General features: G+C 45.5%; 3 protein-coding genes across 4 annotated transcripts in view; 1 reads left to right on the forward strand and 2 right to left on the reverse strand.

Moving 5' to 3' along the window:
• The window catches only part of LOC309525132 (olfactory receptor 2G3-like), a 53,384-nt gene extending 33,980 nt beyond the window's left edge, over nucleotides 1-19,404 (reverse strand). Inside the window, exon 1 of the mRNA XM_082210551.1 lies at nucleotides 19,387-19,404. The gene's annotated coding sequence lies outside the window, so the exon portion shown is untranslated. The remainder of the gene's footprint in view (nucleotides 1-19,386) is intronic.
• On the forward strand, nucleotides 11,875-13,180 carry LOC309525139 (olfactory receptor 2C1-like). Its single transcript, XM_082210584.1, has one exon. The coding sequence runs from the start codon at nucleotides 12,178-12,180 to the stop codon at nucleotides 13,102-13,104; it is 927 nt and encodes a 308-aa protein (XP_082066710.1). The 5' UTR covers nucleotides 11,875-12,177; the 3' UTR covers nucleotides 13,105-13,180.
• Nucleotides 16,525-22,864, reverse strand: LOC309525114 (olfactory receptor 2G3-like). 2 transcript variants are annotated; one of them, XM_082210519.1, is made up of 2 exons: nucleotides 22,344-22,864; nucleotides 16,525-17,495 (listed from the first exon to the last, which is right to left on the reverse strand). In XM_082210519.1, exon 2 carries the CDS (start codon nucleotides 17,490-17,492, stop codon nucleotides 16,548-16,550), a length of 945 nt encoding a protein of 314 aa, XP_082066645.1. In that variant the 5' UTR covers nucleotides 17,493-17,495; nucleotides 22,344-22,864; the 3' UTR covers nucleotides 16,525-16,547. The 2 variants fall into 2 exon arrangements, with proteins under 2 accessions (XP_082066645.1, XP_082066644.1); XM_082210518.1 differs by lacking the exon at nucleotides 22,344-22,864 and adding an exon at nucleotides 21,007-21,228.
• Between the last annotated feature and the right edge of the window lie 1,226 nt (nucleotides 22,865-24,090).

Raw genomic sequence — 24,090 nt, forward strand, 5'->3', positions numbered from 1 at the left:
AAGCTGCAACGACGCCTCTACGCTAAGAAGGACCTAACGTTCCAGGTCGCTCTGGTTGAGGCCCAGGCTACGGAAGCTGCCGAGAGGTCGACGCAAGAGGCACGGCCGAGCCTGCCATCCCAACCGAGGGTCCACCACGAAGACCTCACCGACGACTCAGGATCCGACAGGGAGGAGGTGCACCGAGTACAGCAGCGCACTCAAGCAGCGCACAGACCACAGCTGCCTCGACGAGAAGGAGGAAACTGCGCAAGCTGCGGGGAGAGTCACGAGAGGAGGACCTGCCGTTTCCGCAACGCAGAGTGCAGGCAGTGCAGAAAATCGGGACACATCGCCCGGGTGTGTCGGGCTCGGCCCACCCGACACCAGGCATCAGATGACCAACCCAAGAGCCCCAGGTCCCGGGGCCCAACGCACCAAGGCAACTCGACGGAGCTCACAGACTGCCAGGTATACCAGTTGCCCCACCCCAATGTAGAGAAAATTTATGTAGAGGTACAGATAGAGGGGGCCCCATGCCGCATGGAGCTTGACACAGGTTCAACTCTATCCATAATCTCGGCAAAGACCTTAAGGAAACTGTGTCCTACTGGGGGTCCCAAACTCAGGCCGGCCCCATTCATCCTCCGGGACTTCCAGAAACGTAAGGTCCCCACAATGGGGGTGGGGACCTTCAAGGTGCAATACCGAGGGCGGACGGGGCAACTGGACTTGCTTGTGGTCAAGGGCCCCTACATTAGCTTACTGGGATTGGCATGGTTTGGACCACTGGGGCTAGCCATCACCAGGGTGAACCACACTAGCTTACAAGTGGACGTGGACGCCATATGCAAGGAATTTCCAGGGGTTTTCGACGGGAAATTGGGACAGTATATGGCCCCCCATTGCGCTACAGCTTGACCCCGCAGTACGACCGTTCAGGCTCAAGGCCCGCCGGGTCCCGTTCGCCTTGAAACCCCGTATAGACGAGGAATTGGACCGACTCGTGGAGCAAGGAGTGCTGGAGCCGGTGCCTAATGCCCCCTGGGAAACCCCAATCGTCACTCCCGTCAAGCCTAATGGTTCGGTCCGTATCTGCGCAGACTACAAATGTACCATAAACAAGGCCCTCATGGCCCATGCATACCCAGTGCCAGTGGTCAGCCATGTCCTTGCCACCCTGGCTGGGTCGAAAATTTTTGGCAAGCTGGACTTGGCCCAAGCATATCAACAGCTGCCAGTAGATGAGGCCACAGCAGAGGCACAGACGATTGTGACGCACAGAGGAGCGTTCAGGGTAAAGCGGCTGCAATTCGGGGTCAGCGTGGCACCAGGCATATTCCAGAATCTAATGGACTCTCTCCTTAAAGGGATTCCTGGCATCACCCCCTTCTTCGATGATGTGTTGATTGCCGGGCCCACACCAGAGGAGTTTGAGGACCGCCTCCGCACCGTTCTGCACCGTTTCCAGACGGCGGGTCTCAAGGTGAAGCGGGGAAAATGTCTACTAGGAGTGCCTCAGGTGGACTTTCTGGGATTTATGGTGGACGCAGAAGGGGTCCACCCGACTGGGGACAAGGTACGGGCCATTTGTGATGCCCCAGCGCCCAAGAGCAAGACTGAACTTCAGGCCTTCTTGGGACTATTGAACTTTTACCATTCCTTCCTTCCCCATAAGGCGGCGGTAGCGGAGCCCCTACACAGACTCCTGGACAAGCGGGCCCCTTGGGTGTGGGGCCAGCGCCAGGAGGCCGCATTCCAGGCAGTCAAGGACTTGCTTGTCTCAAACTCTGTCTTGGCACACTTCGACGAGAGGCTGCCGGTGGTGCTAGCATGCGACGCCTCACCCTATGGCATTGGCGCTGTCCTGGGGCACCAACTCCCGGATGGAAGAGAGGTACCGGTGGCGTACTTTTCCCAGACACTCAACGCAACTGAGCGGAACTACTCGCAAATCGACAAGGAGGGTCTGGCAATCGTGAAGGGAATAAAAAAATTCCATGATTTCTTGTACGGGCAGCCCTTCACCGTGGTGACTGACCACAAGCCGTTGCTTGGCTTGTTTGCTCCCGAAAAGCAGACCCCCCAAGTGCTGTCTCCTCGCGTCCTCAGGTGGTCAATTTTCCTTGCCAGCTACCAGTATGCACTGATTCACCGACCTGGGAAGGCGATGGGCCATGCGGACGCCCTCAGCAGGCTACCACTACCGGAAACAGGCCCCGACCCAGCACCTGCACAAGAGGTTATGAGCCTGGAGCTGCTTCCCGACCGCCCCATTCAGGCACAAGAAGTTGCACACCATTCCAAGAAAGATAGGGTCATCTCCCGGGTCCTGGACTGGGTGTGGAGGGGATGGCCCAGCAGCAGCCCCGGGCCAGAATTCGCCGGCTACACAACCCACAAACATGAACTGTCGGCCCACAAGGGGTGCCTGTTATGGGGAAGCAGAGTCGTTGTTCCCCAGCCCCTCCGCAAAAGGGTCCTCACAGCCCTACACGAGACACATCCAGGGGTAGTAAGAATGAAGGCCCTTGCCAGGAGTTATGTGTGGTGGCCGGGGATCGATGGAGAGATAGAAGCCTGGGTCAAACACTGCCAGGCCTGCCAAGAATCCCGCCCAGATCCCCCAAGGGCCCCAGTCCAGTCCTGGGAGTCCGCCCGAGCACCATGGTCACGCCTGCATGTGGATTTCGCTGGCCCCTTTCAGGGGAAAACATTCTTCATAGTGGTGGACTCCTACACCAAATGGCTGGAAGTCGCACTGGTACCGTCCACTTCCACGTCCGCAGCCATCCGGGTACTACGCAGGCTGTTTGCAACCCACGGGCTCCCTGACACTCTCATCTCAGACAACGGGACTGCATTTACGTCAGGAGAATTCCAAACCTTCACATCACAGAACACCATTCGCCACATCCATTCGGCGCCATTCCACCCTGCCACCAATGGCCAAGCAGAACGCATGGTGCGGACCACCAAGGACACCCTCCGCCGCATGACGCAAGGGGACTGGGAGTACCGCCTTGCCACATTCCTTCTAGCACAGCACAGCACCCCCAGCTCAACGACTGGCCGGAGCCCCGCTGAACTACTAATGGGTCGGCGCCTTGCAATCAGATTGGACCGCCTTCACCCCGATAGAGCTCAGGATGAGGTAGTGGTGGGGGAAGGCAGGAACCCCCGGACCTTCGAGGCCCAGGACCCAGTGTACGCAAAGAATTTTGGGGCAGGCCCAGCATGGGTACCCGCCACAGTCACCAGGGTCACTGGCCCAGTGTCATACGAGGTGCTAACGGATGGGGGGCAATGCTGGCGTCGCCACTGCGACCAGATACGGCGACGATTCCCGGGAGAAACCCAGGAGGAGGACAGGTCAGAGGAGTCCCAAGGGAACAGCGGGGCAGTGAGGCCCATAGAGCAGGAGGGGCCAGCAGGAGAGGCAGAATCAGTAAATACAGAGAGGACCCGTGAGGCCGAAAGGACACCGGAACCAGAACCACGACTGAGCGAGCCGGTTGCACCAGACCAAACAGCCCCATCACAGCCAGCATCCTTGGAACACGAGCCAGAACCTGAACCCCGGACCAGGGAACACCACAGGCCGCAACGCACACGTAGGCCGCCGGCATACCTTGAGGACTATGAATGCGACCTCCCGGGCAGGACTGGAACTTAGAGGGGAGGGGTGTTATGTAGCAGTCTGATTAGTCCTAGAACAATAGGATTCAGAATGCAGCAGTCTGATTGGTCCTAGAACAATGCAGCAGTATGATTGGTTGGCAGGAACCACCCAATCCTGCTCCAGATAGAAGTGAATCCACAACCTGATTGGCTTACAGTAGAATTCTGGAATTAGCCAATCATGTGCAGCCCATTGTGTAAATAATGTATATAAAGCAGATACTGTGAGGGGACTTTCATTCATTCCTCCTCACCACTATGAGCTGAATAAAGAGCATGAAATCACTTTGCGACTCTGAGTATATTTCATAGCCAAAAGGATTATTGAAAGAAAAACATCATTTCAAGATAGGTGACCAAGGCAGGCACACCTTGTTCAGGGAGCCACAAGCATTTTATCCTTTCCCCGAGCGCAAAATTTCCTCCTCTACGCGCCCACCAGGAAGGGGTGTGCAAAGTTTACAGCCTAAAGTCATGTAGCTTGTGGTTAGGACCCAGAAGCAAAGACCCTCTTACACCTAGGACTAGAACCTTTGGTAAGCAAATTGTGATTTGCCATTTAACTTCATCAGATATGAAACTAGCTTGTGCTCGCATTAAGAACAAATAAAATGGTTAACACGTGTAAATAGGACAGCTTGTGGAAAGAAAATAGATACTGCTCACGTCAATAGATTTTTGTAAGGGGGCTTCTGACCATATTGTTGGTATTAAAGGGTTAAGAAGCTCTAATCAAGACGCTCTAATCACTGAGCAGCTGGAGGTCGTTAGGCTTCCAGGAATGTGAGTTTGTATAAATAGTCAACTCACTCGTGTGCCTGCCCCTCTCCCTTCCCCCTTACTTTTTCTTTGGGGCGTGTTTGCTGAAATGTGTGATTCTTCACCAGGGTTTTTTTGTTTTATGTAAATAAACCTTTTATTTGAGTTCCAAACCGCTTGCTCCAAGATTCCTTTATTGAAAAGATGCTGACTCTCCAGCCCTTCTTGATCCGCTGTGCGAAAAGCTCTGCTGTAATGGGACATTGTAGCATCGGAAGCGCACTGGACATCTGATTAGCATTAAACTAATTAAAGTTTAATGGGACAGGTTATGGGTGTTTGTACGTCAAGAAGGAGATAAGGAGTGCAGTTAAGAGTGATTTATGCAAGGACTGGAGCGAAGACAGAAGTGGTTGCCGACAACGAAAGCCTTCAAAGCAGCTTGAGTCCTGCAACGTGCCTAGGAAAAGTTTTAAAGAGGCACTGTGCAGTTTGTACTCGCTGGAAGACGTCTTATTCCTCGAGGGGCCACCTCAGCAGCTGGGAGACGGTCTACAGGTCTGTGAGTATCGTTCCTAAGCCCCAGGGAGGATGGCAGAGTCCCAGGAAAGTTTTACTGTCCCCTTTACGCGACTCAATGGGAAAAATTGGCAAGATTGGAAGGCTAGAGTAAGGGTTTGGTTGCAAGCAAAAGAGTTGTGGAGTTGTACTGAAGCACCGCCTTTACAGGCAGCTGCAGACGCGTCTGCAGAAGACAAAGCAGCAGCGGCAGCTTCTCAGAAACGCGACAGGAAAGCCCAAGGTCTACTAGTTTTGGCAGTGGGACCAGAGCAAATGCCTTATGTTTCTGAGTTAAAGAACACGCATGAGGTCTGGACGGTTCTGCAGCGGTTAAATTCCAGAAACACTGCGGGGGCCAAGATCCATGCTACAAGATGTTTGTTTGATTTACATCTCCAACCGGGAGCATGTGTGAAAGAACATATTGCCAAAATGGTGTCTGCCTTTAATCAACTAAGACAGCTGGGCATTCCTTTCTCTATGGAACAGCAGTCATACATTTTGTTGTCTTCTCTTGATAAAAGCTATGAGACTCTAGCTTTAACTTTGGAAGCTATGCCTTCATCTGAATTAACCCTTGAATACATTTCTTCTCGACTTGCTGATGAACAGGATAAAAGGCAAAGAGAAAGAGGTTTGTCTTCAAAGGGGAGTTATGCTGTGCCTAAGAGTGGGGATGCTGAGTTTGAGAACACAGTAAATGCTTTTGCAGCTAGACACTGTTTTCGCTGTGGTTCCTCTTCCCATTTAATCAGGAATTGTACACATGAACCTGGTCAAGACAGCACCAAGGCCGTTGCCCCCAGTTACCAGACAAGGACTTCCAGGGGACGTCGAAGAAGAGGAGGAGGTCGTGGCTACTCCCACAGCACACAGCACATGGCTTCAGCAATGGCGTTGATGCAAGGGCGTGGCCAAGGCAGCAATCTACGCTGGTTGATCGACAGTGGTGCATCTCACCACCTGGTGGCGCCATCTAGTGTCCGTTTGCAGAATTGCAGACATTTGCAAACCCTTAAAGTTGTGACAATGGCAGATTCAACTAAACGTTCCTTAGAGACTGTAGGCACAGTGTTTTTGAAGTGTTTGCAAACAGAAATTGATGCCTACGTGCTAAAGGGAATGAAGGGGTGTATTTTGTCTGTGTCAGAACTTGATAGAAATGGGTTTAAAACTGTGTTTGAAAATGGGGTTTGCACTATTTCAAAGAATAACGTATCTCTTTTGCAGGTGGAATGCAGAAATGGGTTATATTATTTTGAGACAAGTCCAGATGAAGTTGAACAGGTTCATGCTGGTTGTGTGAACTCACCTACCCATAATTCTTGTGTTCATTTATGGCATCGCCGTTTGGGACATATTAATTTTCAGTATGTTAAAAGACAACCTGAATTATCAGAAGGGTGCAAATTGAACAAATGTACTAAGTATTTGGATTGTACTGCATGCAAAAGGGCGAAGGTTCATAGATGCAGTTATCCCAGTTCAAATAGGAAATCTGACAAAGTATTCCAACTTGTGCATATGGACCTATGTGGCCCAATGCCTGTTGCTAGCATGGGAGGTTCGAGGTATGCACTGTGTCTCTCAGATGACAAAACAAAGGTTACATGGTTTTTTCCTCTCAAAACAAAAGCAGATACTGCAGAAACAGTTAAAAATTGGGTTCATGCAGTAGAAGTTGAATTCGGTACTAGAGTACTTGCTTTTCAAACAGACAGAGGGTCAGAATTTACCGGGTCTGTGTTGCAGAATTTCTTTAAGAAAAAGGGAATTAAGCATCGTCTGTCTACACCTTATTCCCCCCAAGAAGGAGGCGTGGCTGAACGTAAAAACAGGGTTCTTCAAGAGTTGGCAAACTCTATGTTATTTGATGCTAAACTTCCTCAAAGTTACTGGGCGGAAGCCTGGCAGACGGCTACTCATGTTCTGAACCGAGTATATAATTTGGTAATTGATACTACGCCATATTTTGCTTTATATGGGAAGAAGCCCAAAGTTAATTACTTTCGGGTGTTTGGATCTCAAGCCTATGTACTTATCCCAAAAGCGTTAAGGAAAAAGGGAAGTCCAAGAGCTAGGAAACTCATCTTTTGTGGGTACGAACCACATGCCAAATCTTGGAGGTTCGTGAACCCAGATGGGGATACTGCAAGAGTGGTCCTCAGTAGGAGCGCTGAATTTTGTGAGCAATCCGGATGGACTCACTTACATGCTAACCCTGACATTTTGAGAGATGATTTAGGCATTTATGCTGAGAATGAAAGTCCAGAGGGTGATGAGCCAGAAGGGGATGGTGCACATGGTCCAGATGCAGATTCTGACCAGGCACAAGGTTCTTCTCCTAAGGTAGAAAAGACAGAATCTAAGAGTGTTCCAACATCGCCAGTCGTTAGGCCTAGCACACAGCAAAAGCGAAGCAGGTCGCCTGCAACACCAAGCCCAAGGGAGGTATCTAAACGGAGGTCTTTATCCCTAGAGGCACGTCCAGACATAAAGTCTGAGACAGATTCTGACAGCCAACGGTCAGAGGGGGCACAAGAGGAGCAATTGCGCAGGTCAAAACGTGCCACAAAGGGCAAGCCGCCAGAGTGGTTTAAGGTGACAAGTGTATACGTAAATATGGCACAGTGTGAGCCAGATAGCTATGTAGAGGTACAACAGCTTCCAAGCTCAGAAGCCGCAAAGTGGCAGGAAGCAATGGAAAAAGAGATGGCTTCAATGAAGTCTCTCGGTGTGTTTACAAGTACAGAGCTTCCAAAAGGGCAACAAGCTGTAGGTTGTCGATGGGTATATCGTTTAAAGCCCACAACTACTGATGAGTTGCAATATAAAGCCCGACTAGTTGCAAAAGGGTTTTCGCAGCGCAAAGGAATTCACTATTCTCAAATTTATGCCCCTACTTCAAGATCGGAGTCATTAAGAATGCTTTTAGCCTCTTCAGCTAAGAAGGGAAATAAGCTGTTTCATTTTGATGTCAATGTGGCTTATTTAAATGCAGACTTACAGGAGGAAGTCTATATGACACCACCACCAGGTTTTGAAGGAGACAAGCCAAAACAGGTCTGGCGCCTACACAAATCCATTTATGGGTTGAAACAGTCCGCCCGTAATTGGAATTCCTGCTTAAACGATGCTCTAGAGAGCATGGGGTTCAGAAAGAGCGCAGCAGATGCGTGTCTTTATCTAAAAGGCTCGGGATGTGAACAAGAAGCAGTCTTGATATTTGTTGACGATTTATTATACAGTGGAAAGGACGATAAACTTGCACAACAATTTGCCACAAAGCTTGGAGAAAGGTTTCAGATAAAATCACTAGGCAATGTATCTGTTTATCTAGGAGTTAAAATTCAGCAAGATGAAGATGGGAACTATTGGCTCAGCCAAGAAGCTAAGATCCAGCAGTTGCTGGAAAGGTTTAAAATGGACAACTGTGCTGGTGTTAAAACCCCAATGGAGTTAAGTTACACAAAGGATGCTCAAACTGAGCAACAGGCAGAGTTCTGTAATCCCGGGGTTTACCAGTCAGCGATAGGCAGTCTACTCCACATTGCACAGTGGACTCGGCCCGATATAACATATGCTGTCAACATGCTGTGTAGACAAGCTGAAAAACCATCAATGCATGCTTGGCAAGGAGTAAAAAGAGTTTTAAGGTATCTCCAAACTACCAAAAGGTTTCGCTTAAAACTATCAGCAGAGGGCAGCACACAACTTGAATGTTGGGCTGACAGCAGTTGGGCAGATGCTGGACCAGATAGAAAATCAGTGTCAGGAATGGCGATAAAATTTGGAAATGCACTAATTGGTTGGAGATCAAGAAAACAATCACTTATAGCTTTAAGTTCAACTGAATCTGAGTTCAATGCATTATCAGATGTATGTAGAGAACTGGAATTTTATAAGCAACTGGTACAAGAATTGTTTGGAGAATGTTCCCTACCTATCAGAGTGTGGGAAGACAATCAACCTTGTATTAAACTAGCTAAATCAGGTCAATTCAAGGCACACACAAAACATTTGGATATCCGTTATCAAAATGTATGCCAAAGTGTAAAACAAGGTTTAATTGAACTAAAGTATTGTCCAAGCCAAGAAAATCTCGCAGACGGTTTTACAAAAGCTTTGAGTCCGCAATCTCATAAATGTTTCTGTTCAGGTTTAAATTTGAATTAAGGTTGGTACAGCTCAGTGTTACGAGCGAGAGGGGGTGTTGGTATTAAAGGGTTAAGAAGCTCTAATCAAGACGCTCTAATCACTGAGCAGCTGGAGGTCGTTAGGCTTCCAGGAATGTGAGTTTGTATAAATAGTCAACTCACTCGTGTGCCTGCCCCTCTCCCTTCCCCCTTACTTTTTCTTTTGGGGCGTGTTTGCTGAAATGTGTGATTCTTCACCAGGGTTTTTTTGTTTTGTGTAAATAAACCTTTTATTTGAGTTCCAAACCGCTTGCTCCAAGATTCCTTTATTGAAAAGATGCTGACTCTCCAGCCCTTCTTGATCCGCTGTGTGAAAAGCTCTGCTGTAATGGGACATTGTAGCATCGGAAGCGCACTGGACATCTGATTAGCATTAAACTAATTAAAGTTTAATGGGACACATATCTGTGCAATGATTAGCAAGGGGAGGTAGGATGGTTATATGTTAATAAGGCGGACACGATACACTGTAAACTTTGCACACCCCTTCCTGGTGGGCGCGTAGAGGAGGAATTTTTGCGCTCAGGGAAAGGATAAAATGCTTGTGGCTCCCTGAACAAGGTGTGCCTGCCTTGGTCACCTATCTTGAAATGATGTTTTTCTTTCAATAACCCTTTTGGCTACTTCACCAATTTTGTTCAGAATTCATTTTAAAGGGTCATGGGACATTGTCTTCAGAACCAGTGTGTTTTTATCCCACAGTAGTCACCGGCTTATGGGCCCCATGCCCATAGTTTGATCTCCCCTCGAACTAAATTCAGTCCTCTAAATATAACACCACATGAGGTCTCCTAACAGCTAATTGGAATACCCAGAAATATCCATATGCAATGAAATAAATTGCTCCTAACAACTTTGAAAAGTTCTGCATAGATAGTTAATTCAAAGACTATTGCTCCCTAAGGAGTTAAGTAGTGTTCTCTTTTCCATCCCTTCCCTGGTGCAAGTCACAGCCTCCAGAGGACGCTGTGCAAGGGAAGTGGAGCCAGGTCATTTGGGGCTTCTTTGCTCATGACTGAAGGGTAACATGTAGTTTCCCCTTAATTATTGAGTCTGAGTTCTGGCCCTTATGGGGCTTCATGATGGTTCCTCAGAGAGCTGCTGAAGAAGGGGAGAGAGCAATTTCCTCCACCTCTCCCATCCTGCTGGATAACATCTTGACTGCTATAGTCATGTAGATGTGCCGGTATCAACACATAGTATGGAACACAATGCTGAGGCAGAAGAGGCAAGGTGCTGGACTGAATTAGGCAAGCCACCCAGGGTAAGCGTTGCGGAGAGCATTTCTCTTTTGCTTCCACGATTTACATTGATCCTTATGGAGATGCCTCCAGATGTAAGAGAATCTGCATCTCTTTCTCTTTCAGTCTCCTCCTGTCTTTTCCCCCTTGGCCCTCTCCCCTTCACAAACTCATACACATACGGCATGTTCTTACTCTCTGCTTTTTAAAAAAGATTTCTTATCAGTGTGGCTCAGTGTGTGCTTCTTTTTGCTTGGCTCATCCTCTCTGGGTGTCTCCCTCAGTCGCCACCTTCCCTTCTGCCCCCCCCCCATGTCACATAGGAAGGACCGTAGCTCAGTGGTGGAACATCTCCTTTGCATGCAGAAGGTTCCAGGTTCAAACTTTGACATCTCTTGAACGGGCTTGCAGAGAGCCGGGTCTGCAATCTTGGACAGCTGCTGCCTGTCAGACTAGACTAGTGTCCTTCAAGCTTCAATCCCCAACAAGGTGGAGCCACTTGCTCTCTCAATACAGACTGTCATAGCAGACCAAGAGGCCAAGCTATGGACCACTCCATGGGATAGATTTTTGTTGTTGTTAATATTCTTCTTTGCAAATCTTATTTTATTTTCCCCAGCCAAAGATCTCAGAATGCAGTGTGGGCTATACACGTATTAAATAAATAAAAGAATATCCAGTGTGTAAAACTGACCTAGACATAATGAATTTACTTCTCACTGTGACAGAGGTGAGATAGTAGGGTTGTTGTTGTTATCATTTTTCAGTTCATGGGACTTGGCACTTTTCATGATATGCTGGTGAGCAATTTTCTTGTCTTGTTTTTCCTCCTAAAGTTTTTCTCCCACAAAGTTTTGAGACATGTGCTTGGAAATGTATACAGTGGTACCTCAGGTAAAGTACTTTATTCGTTCCAGAGGTCCGTTCTTAACCTGAAACTGTTCTTAACCTGAAGCACCACTTTAGCTAATGGGGCCTCCCACTTCCGCCACACTGCCGGAGCACAATTTCTGTTCTCATCCTGAAGCAAAGTTCTTAACCCGAGGTACTATTTCTGGGTTAGCGGAGTCTGTGACCTGAAGCATATGTAACCTGAAGAGTATGTAACCCGAGGTACCACTGTATGGGAAAAGTGCCTGGGATGGATATTATAAACTGAAGTTGGGGGATAGATTAAGCATCTTTATCACAGATTCTTCCTCCCTCCTTAAGTTGATCCTTCTTTTATATACAAGCAGCAACAAGAAAGCAGCTTTTCTGTTTCTGTTACTTGCATTTGCAGCTGATACAATTAGGTTTTTCAACCTTTGTTAAATTTCTCTAAACAGATTTTCCCGGTCTCCAACCCTGGATCATTTTATTGTATACTTTTTGTCTTTACATGTTTTTAACCACAAGACTAAATTTGACCACCAGAATAGTACACAGTATTCCAAGTGTGGCTGACCACTGGAGCATATGGTAGCTGGCACTTTAGTTCAATCTTATTATTCTCAACTTTAAATTTGCCTTCTTTAGATCACTACAAAACATTACCATTTTCAACAAGCATCCCAACCCTTACGTCCAGGTAACCTATCCCTGCATCAGACCATGTAAAAATTAGAAGGTTTTCTCATTGTACACATGGTACATGGGTGATCTCAGCCATACCAAGATGCCACTATTGCTCTTGTGCCAGCGGCTTATTCCAGCTCCATTTTGAGTAGGTATTTTGCTATATATCTTTTTTTCTTTTCCAGATGCTGTAAAGAGAAGCAATGTGGGGAGATAATCAGAGCCATGAAGGAGAATTCATCTTACTGGGAGTGGCTGACCGCCCACACTTGGAGATGTTTCTCTTTGGTCTTGTCCTGATCTGCTACATGATGACCTTGCTGGGCAACACAACCATCATGGTGGTGTCGCGGCTGGACCCCCATCTCCACACCCCCATGTATTTCTTCCTCAGCAACCTCTCCTTCCTTGATCTTTGCTTCACTACCAGTCTTGGACCACAAATGCTGGTGAACTTTTGGAGGAAAAGCAAGGCCATCAGTTACGGTGCCTGCGTGGCCCAGCTCTACATCTCTCTCGCTCTGGGCTCCACAGAATGTATTCTTTTGGCTGTCATGGCCTGTGACCGCTATGCTGCCGTCTGCCACCCACTGCGTTACACTACCATTATGAGCCACTCTGTATGCTTCAAAATGGCTGCTTTTGCCTGGATTAGTGGGCTAAGCACCTCAGTGGTGGAGTCGGTGATGACTCTTCGGCTCCCACGGTGTGGAGAGAACCGAATTGACAATTTTTTCTGTGAGGTGCCAGCCTTAATCGAATTGGCCTGTGCTGACACCTCCTTCAACGAGGCTTTGCTTGTTGCTTCTAGTGCCGTCTTCCTTATAGTACCCCTAGGCCTCATTATGGTCTCTTATTGCTACATTGTGGTTGCTGTGTTGAGGATCCGCTCAGCAGAGAGCAGGCAGAAGGCCTTCAACACCTGTGCTTCCCACTTGATTGTGGTGTCGCTCTTTTATGGGACGGCCACCTTCAGCTATGTCCAGCCCCCGTCCAACTACTCCCGCGATCAGGGCAAGATGGTTTCCCTTTTCTATACATTTGTTGTCACCATGCTCAATCCCTTAATCTATACCCTGAGGAACAAAGAGGTACACAAAGCTCTAAGAAGACTGATGAAGAAAACTTAAGACCAATGTCTCCCAACTCCGTTCAGAGACTGTGTGGTTATATTTTAATAAAAAATAAATAAAACCTCACTGATCACTTATGTGGCAATTTTTGTCTTAACCAGAGCTTCTTTTTAATTTTGAATTGGCTGCCGGATATGCCAATGAACCAGGCTGGACACTGCAGTCTGTACTGCACCCCTCTGAGGTCTGTGGCCTAGGCAGTTATCTAGTTTGCCCCATGATAGGGTTGGCCCTGGGTGCCAGCCTCAGTCAAATAGGCCTGTTCTGGCACCTCACTGAATGTGGTGGTGCTCTTTGCTTCCAGTGTGGTATTCCTTGTAGCACCCCTAGGCCTCATTATGGACTTTCATAGCTACACTATGATGCTGAGTTAGGTTTACTCAGCTGAGGGGAGTCAAAAGGCCTTCAACACCTGTGCCTCCCACTTGATTGTGGTGTCACTGTTTTATGGGGCGGCCATTTTCATTTACCTTCAGCCCCCGGTCCAACTATTCTTGTGACCAGGCAAGATAGTTTCCTTTTTCTATACATTTGTTGTCACCACGCTTAATGCACTAATTTATATCCTGAGGTACGTTCTTTCCAGGCACATGTCCTTGTTTTAAAAGGTGCCCCCCCCCCATTTTGCTTCAGAGCATTCACCACAGAAAACACTCTTTAAAGCAAAAGGTCATTCAGGCGCAGATTTAAAGCATGGGCCACGTCTGGAAAGCGTGGAGGAAAGCTAAAAGTGGATAAACTCAAAGAGAGCACAACAACCACCCTCTCCAGTTGCGGTTCCTGGCAACTGATATTTAGAGCCTGAACGCCATGTTCAGTGTAATGTCTACATTCACCTTCAGAGTCCAGGTGCATTCATTTTAAGGTTGAATGGTAACTGCTGGTGCCTATTAGGTACTTTCTTATTAACATGGGAACAAAATCCAAGTCCTCCTTCATCCCTAGCAGCATTATTTATTGAAAAGTTACATTTGGAGGTGTGTATTGAGAACTAATATCCTTTTTTAAAAAAAGATAAAAAGACTGCCATTAATACAACCGTTGGGTTGATGGGAATAAAATGGAGGATAAAATGTCCTTCCTACAGATCTACTGTAACGCCAAAGATGGGAGGGGAAGGAAGGCGGGAAAGACAGTGTCAAACTGGTTCTGCAGGATGGAAGTCACCCCCACCAAAGTAGCAATAATGCCACATGGCTGGTTCACATGACACAATGACAATCAGCAGCCGTAAAATGCATTAAACAGAAAAGTAGTGTGTTGGTGTGGGGTGTGTGTGTGTGTGTTTGTGTGTAGAACTGGCAGACAGCTAAACCGAAATATCTTGGATTGCAAAGTCAAATTAAGGGCCCCTGCAGCGGTCCTTTTTAACACACATTCATAGCTCTTTGCGCTCAGGATGCTTTTGGGGTGGTCACATACAATCCAACAACAACAACAACAATTTTATATGTACCCTGCCCATCTGGCTGGGTTGCCCAAACCATGCTGATTGCACCTGGAGAATTTGGGGGGCAGTCACACTGCTGCATTTCCATTCATTTCAAACTTCCTGTTGAAATATTCTATACCACAAATGTTTGGTGTAGGGGGTTTCTCCCACATTTGTTATGCTATAGCCCCAGCAGTTATGTGGTAACACTGAGGAAGCATCACAGAACAACCCGAAGCAAATTTTTTATGCTACCACTAATAAGTGCTTTTATCATGAACAAAAAGCTAAAATTATTGTAAATAATGTGGTACCAGAGGAAATTTGAATTGAGAAGGGAACCAGGCAAGGGTGCCCACTTCCCCCTTTGCTGTTTATTTCGGTCCTAGAGGTCTTGTTAAGTATGATTAGAAACGATGAACAAATGAAAGGTACAGTGGTGCCTCGCAAGACGAAATTAATTCGTTCCGCGAGTTTTTTCGTCTAGCGAATTTTTCGTCTTGCGAAGCACGAAATCCCATAGGAATGCATTGAACTTCAATTAATGCATTCCTGTGGTCAAAAAAAGTCCAAACAAAGCCAAATTTGGTACAACAAGAGTTTATTAAGTGCTCTTTAAAGTCACACATACCGTAAAGAGCATTTCAACTGCACCTCTTCAAGCAATGCACCTTGGGTTTTAACGGTTTTACAGCAAGAAGACGAAAAAGGAAACAAACTTGCAAGACGTTTTCGTCTTGCGAAGCAAGCCCATAGGGAAATTCATCTTGCGAAGCAGCTCAAAAAACAAAAAAACCTTTCGTCTAGCGAGTATTTCGTCTTGTGAGGCATTCGTCTTGCGGGGCACCACTGTATTAAAGTAGAATCCAAACAATATAAATTAAAAGCCTTTGCTGACAATTTAGTACTGACATTACAGGATCCAGACTCCAGTGCAGTGAAAGCACTGGAGTTGATACAGGAATTCGGGCAGGTAGCGGGATATAAGTTAAATAAGAGTAAAACCAAAGTATTATAGAAAAATCTGGATAATGATGAAAGAAAACTATTACAAGAAAAGACGGGCCTAGATTTTGTGAAAAAAGTCAAGTATTTGGGTGTGAATCTGTCTGGGGAAAACTTGAACTTATATAAAGAGAACTATGAGAAACTATGGAATGAAATTAAGAGAGACCTAGAGATATGGTCAAATTTAAAACTGTCATTAATGGGCCAGATTTCAGTGGTTAAGATGAATGTATTGCCAAAGATGTTATTTTTGTTTCAAGCCCTCCCAATCATAGACAATGTGAAATGCTTTAAAGAATGGTAGAAAGCTTTATCTAGATTTATCTGGCAGGGGAGAAAACCCAGAATTAAATATAAATTACCTAGGGATTCTAAAGAAAGAGGGGGATTCTCCCTGCCAGATTTGAAAATCTATTTTGAGGCAGCTGCTTTTTGCTGGATTAAAGAATGGATACAACTAGAAGACACTGATGCTTTAGATTTAGAGGGATTTGATAATTTGCTTGGATGGCATGCATATCTATGGTATGATAAAGTAAAGGCCCATAATGCTTTCAAAAATCATGTAATTAGGAAATCTCTGTACAACGTATGGATAAAATAGAAAGATCTCTTAGAAAGGAAGACACCCAGATGGCTTTCACCAGTGGAGGCGAAGGCCCAGAAAAAGTTAAATATGGATATCAAGTGGTTTCCAACCAGTTATACATTTTTATCCATATCATAACATTCTTATCCATTTTGGACTTCCTTCAACGTTACTGACAATCATTAAAATTTTAAAATGCAAAAAAAAAAAAAAAAAAAAAATCAAGTGGTTGAGGTTTTCAGATTTATTGTTGGAAGTAGCTGGAGTAGCTGGATGGACACCACAATCAAGCGCAGGCAATCCAACATAAAAAAGAAGCTCTGGTTGCCATATAAGTGATCAGTGATGTTTTATTTATTTTTATTAAAATATAACCACAGAGCCTCTGCATGGAGTTGGGAGACAATGGTCTTAGGTTCTCTTTGTCAGTCTTCTTAGAGCTTTGTGCACCTCTTTGTTCCTCAGGGTATAGATTAGGGGATTGAGCATAGTGACAACAAATGTATAGAAAAGGGAAACCATCTTGCCCTGATCGCGGGAGTAGTTGGATGCGGGCTGGACATAGCTGAAGATGGCCGTCCCATAAAAGAGCGACACCACGATCAAGTGGGAAGCACAGGTGTTGAAGGCCTTCTGCCTGCTCTCTGCTGAGCGGATCCTCAACACAGCAACCACAATATAGCTATAAGAGACCATAATGAGGCCTAGTGGTACTATAAGGAACACTGCGCTAAAAGCAACAAGCAAATCCTCGTTGAAGGAGGTGTCAACACAGGCCAATTTGATTAAGGCTGGCACCTCACAGAAAAAATGGTCTATTCGGTTCTCTCCACACCGTGGAAGCTGAACAGTCATCACTGTGTGCACTAGTGAATTACTGAAGCCAAAAAGCCAGGCGATGGCAGCCATCTTGAAACATAAAGAGTGGCTCATAATGGTAGTGTAGCGCAGTGGATGGCAGACTGCAGCATATCGGTCATAGGCCATGACAGCCAAAAGGACGCATTCTGTAGAGCCCAGAGCAAGGGAGATGTGCAATTCAGCCACACAGCCACCATAGGAGATAGACTTCTTCTTCTTCCAGAAGCTCACCAGCATCTGTGGTCTGAGGCTGGTGGTGAAGCAGAGATCAAGGAAGGAGAGGTTGCTGAGGAAGAAATACATGGGGGTGTGGAGGTGGGGGTCCAGTTGTGACACCACAATGATGGTTGTGTTTCCCAACAGGGTCATCATGTAGCAGGTCAGGATAATGGCAAAGAGGAACATCTCCAAGCGTGGGCGGTCAGCAACTCCCAGTAAAATGAATTCTCCTTCATAGCTCTGATTACCTTCTTCCCACAATCCTTCCCTGTACATTATCTAGAAAAGGAAGAAACAAAAATAGGAAAATACCTACTCAAATGGTCCTGGAATAAACAGTTGGCACAAAAACAATAGTGGCATGGTTGCAAGACTGTGATCACCCAATGATTCTCATTATTGGACATAAGACTCGTCCCCATTCTCCAAGTCCAAGCTCCAGTTAAGTGTACTCTCTACCCAATCTACTTCTGAATCTATGCAGTATGAATATGAACCAGGACCATGTGTGCAACGAGAAACCCGTCTTATTTTTACATGGCTTAGTGCAGGGATGGGGAACATTCATCCCTCTGGATGTTGTTGGAGCACAATTCTGTTCAGCCCCAGCAAGCATGGCCAAAAGCCTTGGGAAGATGGGAGGTGTAGTTCAGCAACATCTGGAGGGTCAAAGGTAATCTACTATTTTTTTAAAAAACCAGCAACATTTAAACCAGATTACTGTCAGATTTTATGATGTTATCCAGCAGGGAGGTGGTGGAGGAAATTGCTATCCACCTGCATCTTCAGCAGCTCCCTGAAGAACCATCATGGAGCCCAGAAGTAACAGAACTCAGACTCAATAATTAGGAGAAACTTTTATGCTGCAGCCATGAGCAAACAAGCCTCAAAGGACTCTCCTCCTCTTCGCTTGCACAATGTCCTCTGGAGGCTGTGACTTGCACCAGGGAAGGCGTGGAAAGAAAAATACTACTTAACTCCTTAGGGAGCAAAAGTCTTTGAATCAACTAGCTACATGGGAACTTTCCAAGTTGGTCGGATAAATTTATTTCACGGCATATTGATATTTCTGAATACTTCACTTTGCTATTTTGACACCTCGTGTGGTGTCACATTTAGAGAAATAGTTTTAATCCAAGGGGGGATCTGGGTTCACATCATCATAAAGGTAAAGGGACCCCGACCATTAGGTTCATTAGATGACCCTGGGGTTGCAGCGCTCATCTCACCTTACTGGCCCAAGGAGCTAGCATACAGCTTCTGGGTCATGTGGCCAGCATGACTAAGCTGCTTCTGGCGAACCAGAGCAGCGCACAGAAACGCCTTTTACCTTCACGCCGGAGTGGTACCTATTTATCTACTTGCACTTTGATGTGCTTTCGAACTGCTAGGTTGGCAGGAGCAGGGACCGAGCAATGGGAGCTCACCCTGTTGTGGGGATTCAAACCACCGACCTTCTGATTGGCAAGTCCTAGGCTCTGTGGTTTAACCCACAGAGCCACCCACGTCCCTTCACATCATAATACAGCCACAAAATTCACTAGGAGCTGATCCACATTTGGTTTTTCTCCCCCTTGGCTTTTTGTCTCCTTGCTATGCACATGACGCAGTTCACCCCCACTTGTGGTGATGTACTGCCATTCAAGGCAATGTCAGCCCACTAATCCAGGCAAAAGCAGCCATTTTGAAGCACAGGGAGTGGTTCATAATGGTAGTGTAGCACAGCGGGGGGCAGATGGCAGCATAGTGGTCACAAGCCATGACAGCCAAAAGAATACATTCTGTGGAGCCCAGAGCAAGGAAGATGTAGAGCTGGGCCACGCAGGCACCGTAACTGATGGTCTTGCTTTTCTGCCAGAAGTTCACCAACATCTGCAGACCCACACTGGTGGTGAAGCAAAGATCAAGGAAGGAGAGACTAGTGAGGAAGAAATACATGGTGGTGTGGAGATGGGGGTCCAGCCGCGACACCACCATGATGGTTGTGTTGCCCAGCAAGGTCATCATGTAGCAGGGCAGGAGAATTGCAAAGAGCAACATCTTCAAGCATGGGTGGTCAGCCACTCCCAGTAAGATAAATTCTCCTTCATAGCTCTTATTGCCTTCTTCCCACATTGCTTCCCTGTACATTATCTAGAAAAGGAAGAAACAAAAATAGGAAAATACCTACTCAAAATGGAGCTGGAATAAACAGTTGGCACAAAAACAATAGTGGCATCTTGATATGGCTGAGATCACCCATGTACCATGTGTACAATGAGAAAACCTTCTAATTTTTACATGGCTTAATGCAGGGATGGGGAACCCTCCTGATGTTCCAGAACTACAACCGTCTTCGGCCCTGGCAAGCATTGCCAAAAGCATGGGATGCTGGGAGTTGTAGTTCAGCTATGTCTGGGCCAAGGGTAATCTGATATTCAAGATTAAAAGGAGTTAAACCAGGTTACAATCAGAAGACTAGGGTGCTGTGATTTAGCACTAAAGTGTGGACTTTCTGGGGCAAGTAGCAGGGCAAAGGCAAAACCTCTGCCTAGAAAGCATGGGAGAAGTGGAAAATCACTTGGACCCATGCTTTCTACACACAAGACAAGCAGAAGGGTGGATGGGCATGCATTCTTGCTCCAGGTTATTCTAGCACAGGGAAAACCAACACTGGACTTCAGCTCCCAGAAAGCATGGGAAATGATCGGGAATGATGGGAGGCAAAGTGCTAATGGAAGAAAATACATAGCTGATCTCGTATTTTAAGATTGCTCTTCGCTTTTTATTGTATGGTTTTTATTCAGAGCTGTGGGAAACCACTCTGGTATTTTCATGAGTACAGTGGTACCTCAGGTTACAGATGCTTCAGGTTACAGACGCTTCAAGTTACAGACTCCGCTAACCCAGAAATAGTACCTCAGGTTAAGAACTTTGCTTCAGGATGAGAACAGAAATTGTACGGTGGGGGCGCAGCGGCAGTGGGAGGCCCCATTAGCTAAAGTCGTACCTCAGGTTAAGGACAGTTTCAGGTTAAGAACGGACCTCCAGAACGAATTAAGTTCTTAACCCGAGGTACCACTGTAGTGGGATATCAGTATTTTCAAATAAATATTTAAATGTGCTCTAGATGGTGCTACCTTTAGAACATACCAGAAGAGTTTAGTTCATACAAAATACAGTGGCTTCTGACAGGAACCCACAAACTGGGAGTTAGCCTATTCCTGTTTTAAAAGGAGAAAATGTTGTTTGGCTCTGGACAGGACATGTAAGGATTGAGATGCTTACTGAAAACGATAATATTTTGTAGTGATACAAAGAAGGCAAATTAGAGTTGAAAATAATTAGATTGAAATAAAGTACCAGCTACCATATGCTCATATGTAAACCAGTGGTCAGCCACACTTTGAATACTGTGTACTATTCTGGTGCTCCAATCTCAGGAAAATGTAGACTTGCGGTTAGAAATACGTAAAGACAAAGAGTATACAATAAAATGATCCAGGGTTGGAGACCTCCCTTATAAGGAAAATCTATTTAGAGAAACTTAACAAAGGTTGAATAACCTAATTGTATCAGCTGCAAATACAAGAAACAGAAACACAAAAGCTGCTTTGCCCCCCCCCCCCCGTATTTAAAAGAAGAATCAACTTAGGAAGGGAGGAGGAATCCGCGATAAAGATGCTTAATCTGTTTCCCAACTTCAGCTTGAAATATCCTTCCCATACACTTTCCCCATATACATTTCCAAGCACATGTCTCAAAGCTGTGAGGGAGAGAAACTTTAGAACAAGACAAGAAAATTACTCACCAGCATATTGTTGAAAGTGCCATGTCTCATGAACTGAAAAAGGTGTATTCAATATTTTCTCTCTATTCTCTTCATTTCACATCCATCCATCCTATAATTTATTGTCCCTTTCTTTCTCAGATGATACTCCTCACACTACCTCACTAGGGAGTGTCATTTTAAGGTTGAAACTTAGTTTTTGCCAATTTATTCAGTGAGGGGTATTTTTGAGTGTGAGGAATTCAAATCTGCTATTATTTTTGTGACTGAACAACGTTTAGTTTGGTAAGTTCACATTTGATGAAGAAGCACATAAACTACTTTTGGAAAACCAAATAATTATAATTTTATGAGATAAAATATATAACTGCAACTACTTGGCAATCAATTTGAATGATATCTATGCAATCTTACACTCATTTTACTTACCAAGCAAAACAAAATTGTATTAATTTAACCAAAATATCTTTTGAATTTCCAAGTCATAGTAAAACATTTTAGCCACCCTTATTTTTGGAATTAGCTCACCTCTGTCTCAGTGAGAAGTAAATTCATTCTGAAAAATGTGTATCCAATATTTTATCTCTTTTCTTCTCTTCATTTCTCTTCCATCCATCCTATAATTTGTGGTCCCTTCCTCAAGATGACACTCCTCACACTACCTCAGAAGGGCGTGTCATTTGAGGGTTGAAACTTAATTATTGCAAGGTATTCTTGAGTGTGAGGAATTCAAATCTGCTATTACTTTTGTGACTGAACAACATTTAGTTTGGTAAGTTGACGTTTGATGAAAAAGCACATAAACTACTTTTGGAAAACCAAAAAAGTTTGATATTATTATATAAAATATATACCGTATTTTTCGCTCTATAACACGCACCAGACCATAACACGCACGTAGTTTTTAGAGGAGGAAAACAAGGAAAAAAATATTCTAAACGAAATAGTGGATATATGATTTTTGTGGTTCATGCTGTGGCCACAGACATGTGATCTGACAGTGAGTTTGGAGTAGCCCAATGCAAAAATCCTGAGGATCCATGTGAATCCATGCTTTGTAACCACGGAGGAGGAAGGGGAACCCTGGATCCTCTGCTCACGGCTGCAGCAGATCCCCCCCGCCGCCGCCACCCGCAGGCATTCGCTCCATAACACGCACAGACATTTCCCCTTATTTTCTAGGAGGAAAAAAGTGAGTGTTATGGTGCAAAAAATATGGTAACTGCAAACATTTGGCAATCAGTTTTACACCCTTTACTTATCAAGCAAACCAAAATTGTATTAATTTAACCAAAATATCTTTTGAATTCCTGTCATGATAGAACTTTTAGCACCCTTCATTTTTGGAATTAGCTCACCCCTGACTCTTGGTCTGCTGTGACGGTCTGTGTTGAAGGAGCAGGTGGCTCCACCTTGGGCCAAGAAAACTCTCACAGAGCTCACTCTGGATACAGCTCTGTAGTCCAGGTCATCAAGAGGGTAGTGTGGAAAATACCAGGGGTAGCCTGGGGCCGTCATGAAATTGCCTTATAGCCAATAAGTGCATTAGTCCAGCTATCTCAGTATTACACAGTATTCTCTGTGCTTGAGTTGCCGGGTTTTGTTGGACTACTACTCCCATCACCCCTCAGACACCTTAGCCAATGGTGATGGACGATGGGAGTTGTAGTCCAACAGGCAGGGGTGGTGTGGTAGGAAAGGGAAGGCTGCTTCAGAATAAACCTCACACACCCCTGACTATTAATCATGTCAATTGATGGCAGTTGTCATTCAAACCACCTGTCAGGCACGACGCCAGAGAAGGTTGCTTTACACCTTCCTGTTCTATAGTTGAAGCAGGTAGAGAATGAAATCAAATAAGAAGAAATCTTTTTGAAAAAGCAGAGAGAAAGAGCAGTGTGTATGTGTATCTGAAGGGAGAGGGTCAAGGGGGAAAGGGCAGGAGGAGACTGAAAGAGAAAGAGATGCAGATTCTCTTACACCTGGAGGCATCTCCCTAAGGATCAGTGTAAATCGTGGAAGCAAAAGAGAAATGCTCTCCGCAACGCTTACCCTGGGTGGCTTGCCTAATTCAGTCCAGCGCCTTGCCTCTTCTGCCTCAGCATTGTGTCCCATACTATGTGTTGATACCGGCACATCTACATGACTATAGCAGTCTGATCTCTCTGTCTCAAAACGGGCCTTCAGGGGTCAGGATAAATAATTTTATGATGTTATCCAGGAGGATGGGAGAGGTGGAGGAAATTGCTCTCTCTCCCCTTTTTCAGCAGCTCTCTGAGGAACCATCATGAAGCCCCATAAGGGCCAGAACTCTGGCTCGATAATTAAGGGGAAACTACATGTTACCCTTCAGTCATGAGCAAAGTCCCAAATGACCTGCCTCCCCTTCCCTTGCACAGCATCCTCTGGAGGCTGTGACTTGCACCAGGGAAGGGATGGAAAAGAGAACACTACTTAACTCCTTAGGGGGCAAAAGTCTTTGAATTAACTAGCTATGCAGAAGTTGTTAGGAGAAATTTATTTCATTGCATATGGATATTTCTGGGTATTCCAATTAGCTGTTAGGAGACCTCATGTGGTGTCACATTTAGAGAACTGGATTTAGTTCGAAGGGAGTTCAAACTATGGGCATGGAGCCCATAGGCCGGTGATTACTCTGCCTATTTGGTAATCTGGCACTGAGATCTCTGCTTTTCAAATGGACCCTTACTTTTTAATTTTTTAATATCTCTATGGCAGCCTTTGTTATGTGAATGGTGCCATGGATCCCCTGGGGTCCAAGGTCCACCAATCAGGAGCACTGATTTACTGCATTTTCACCTCACCTTTCTATGAAAATAATGTCATTATTACATTACAATGTTACAACACTGAAATATTCCAAACACCAATAAAACATCTGTAAAATAATCATTAAAAACAAATGAACAGAAGCAACACTGCAAGTCACCATAGAATGAAGGATAATTCATTATTATTAGAGTTGGCAGCCATTCTGTCCCAAATTTGAATCTTTCATTATTAGGCTGTTGAGTGTTGACCATAGAGATGAATGTGTTGCCAAGAATGTTATTTCTGTTTCAATCGATTCCAATGATTGGCAGG

This window comes from Podarcis vaucheri (assembly GCF_965113315.1).
Source record: "Podarcis vaucheri genome assembly, chromosome: 2".
NCBI classification, from domain to species: Eukaryota; Metazoa; Chordata; class Lepidosauria; order Squamata; family Lacertidae; genus Podarcis; species Podarcis vaucheri.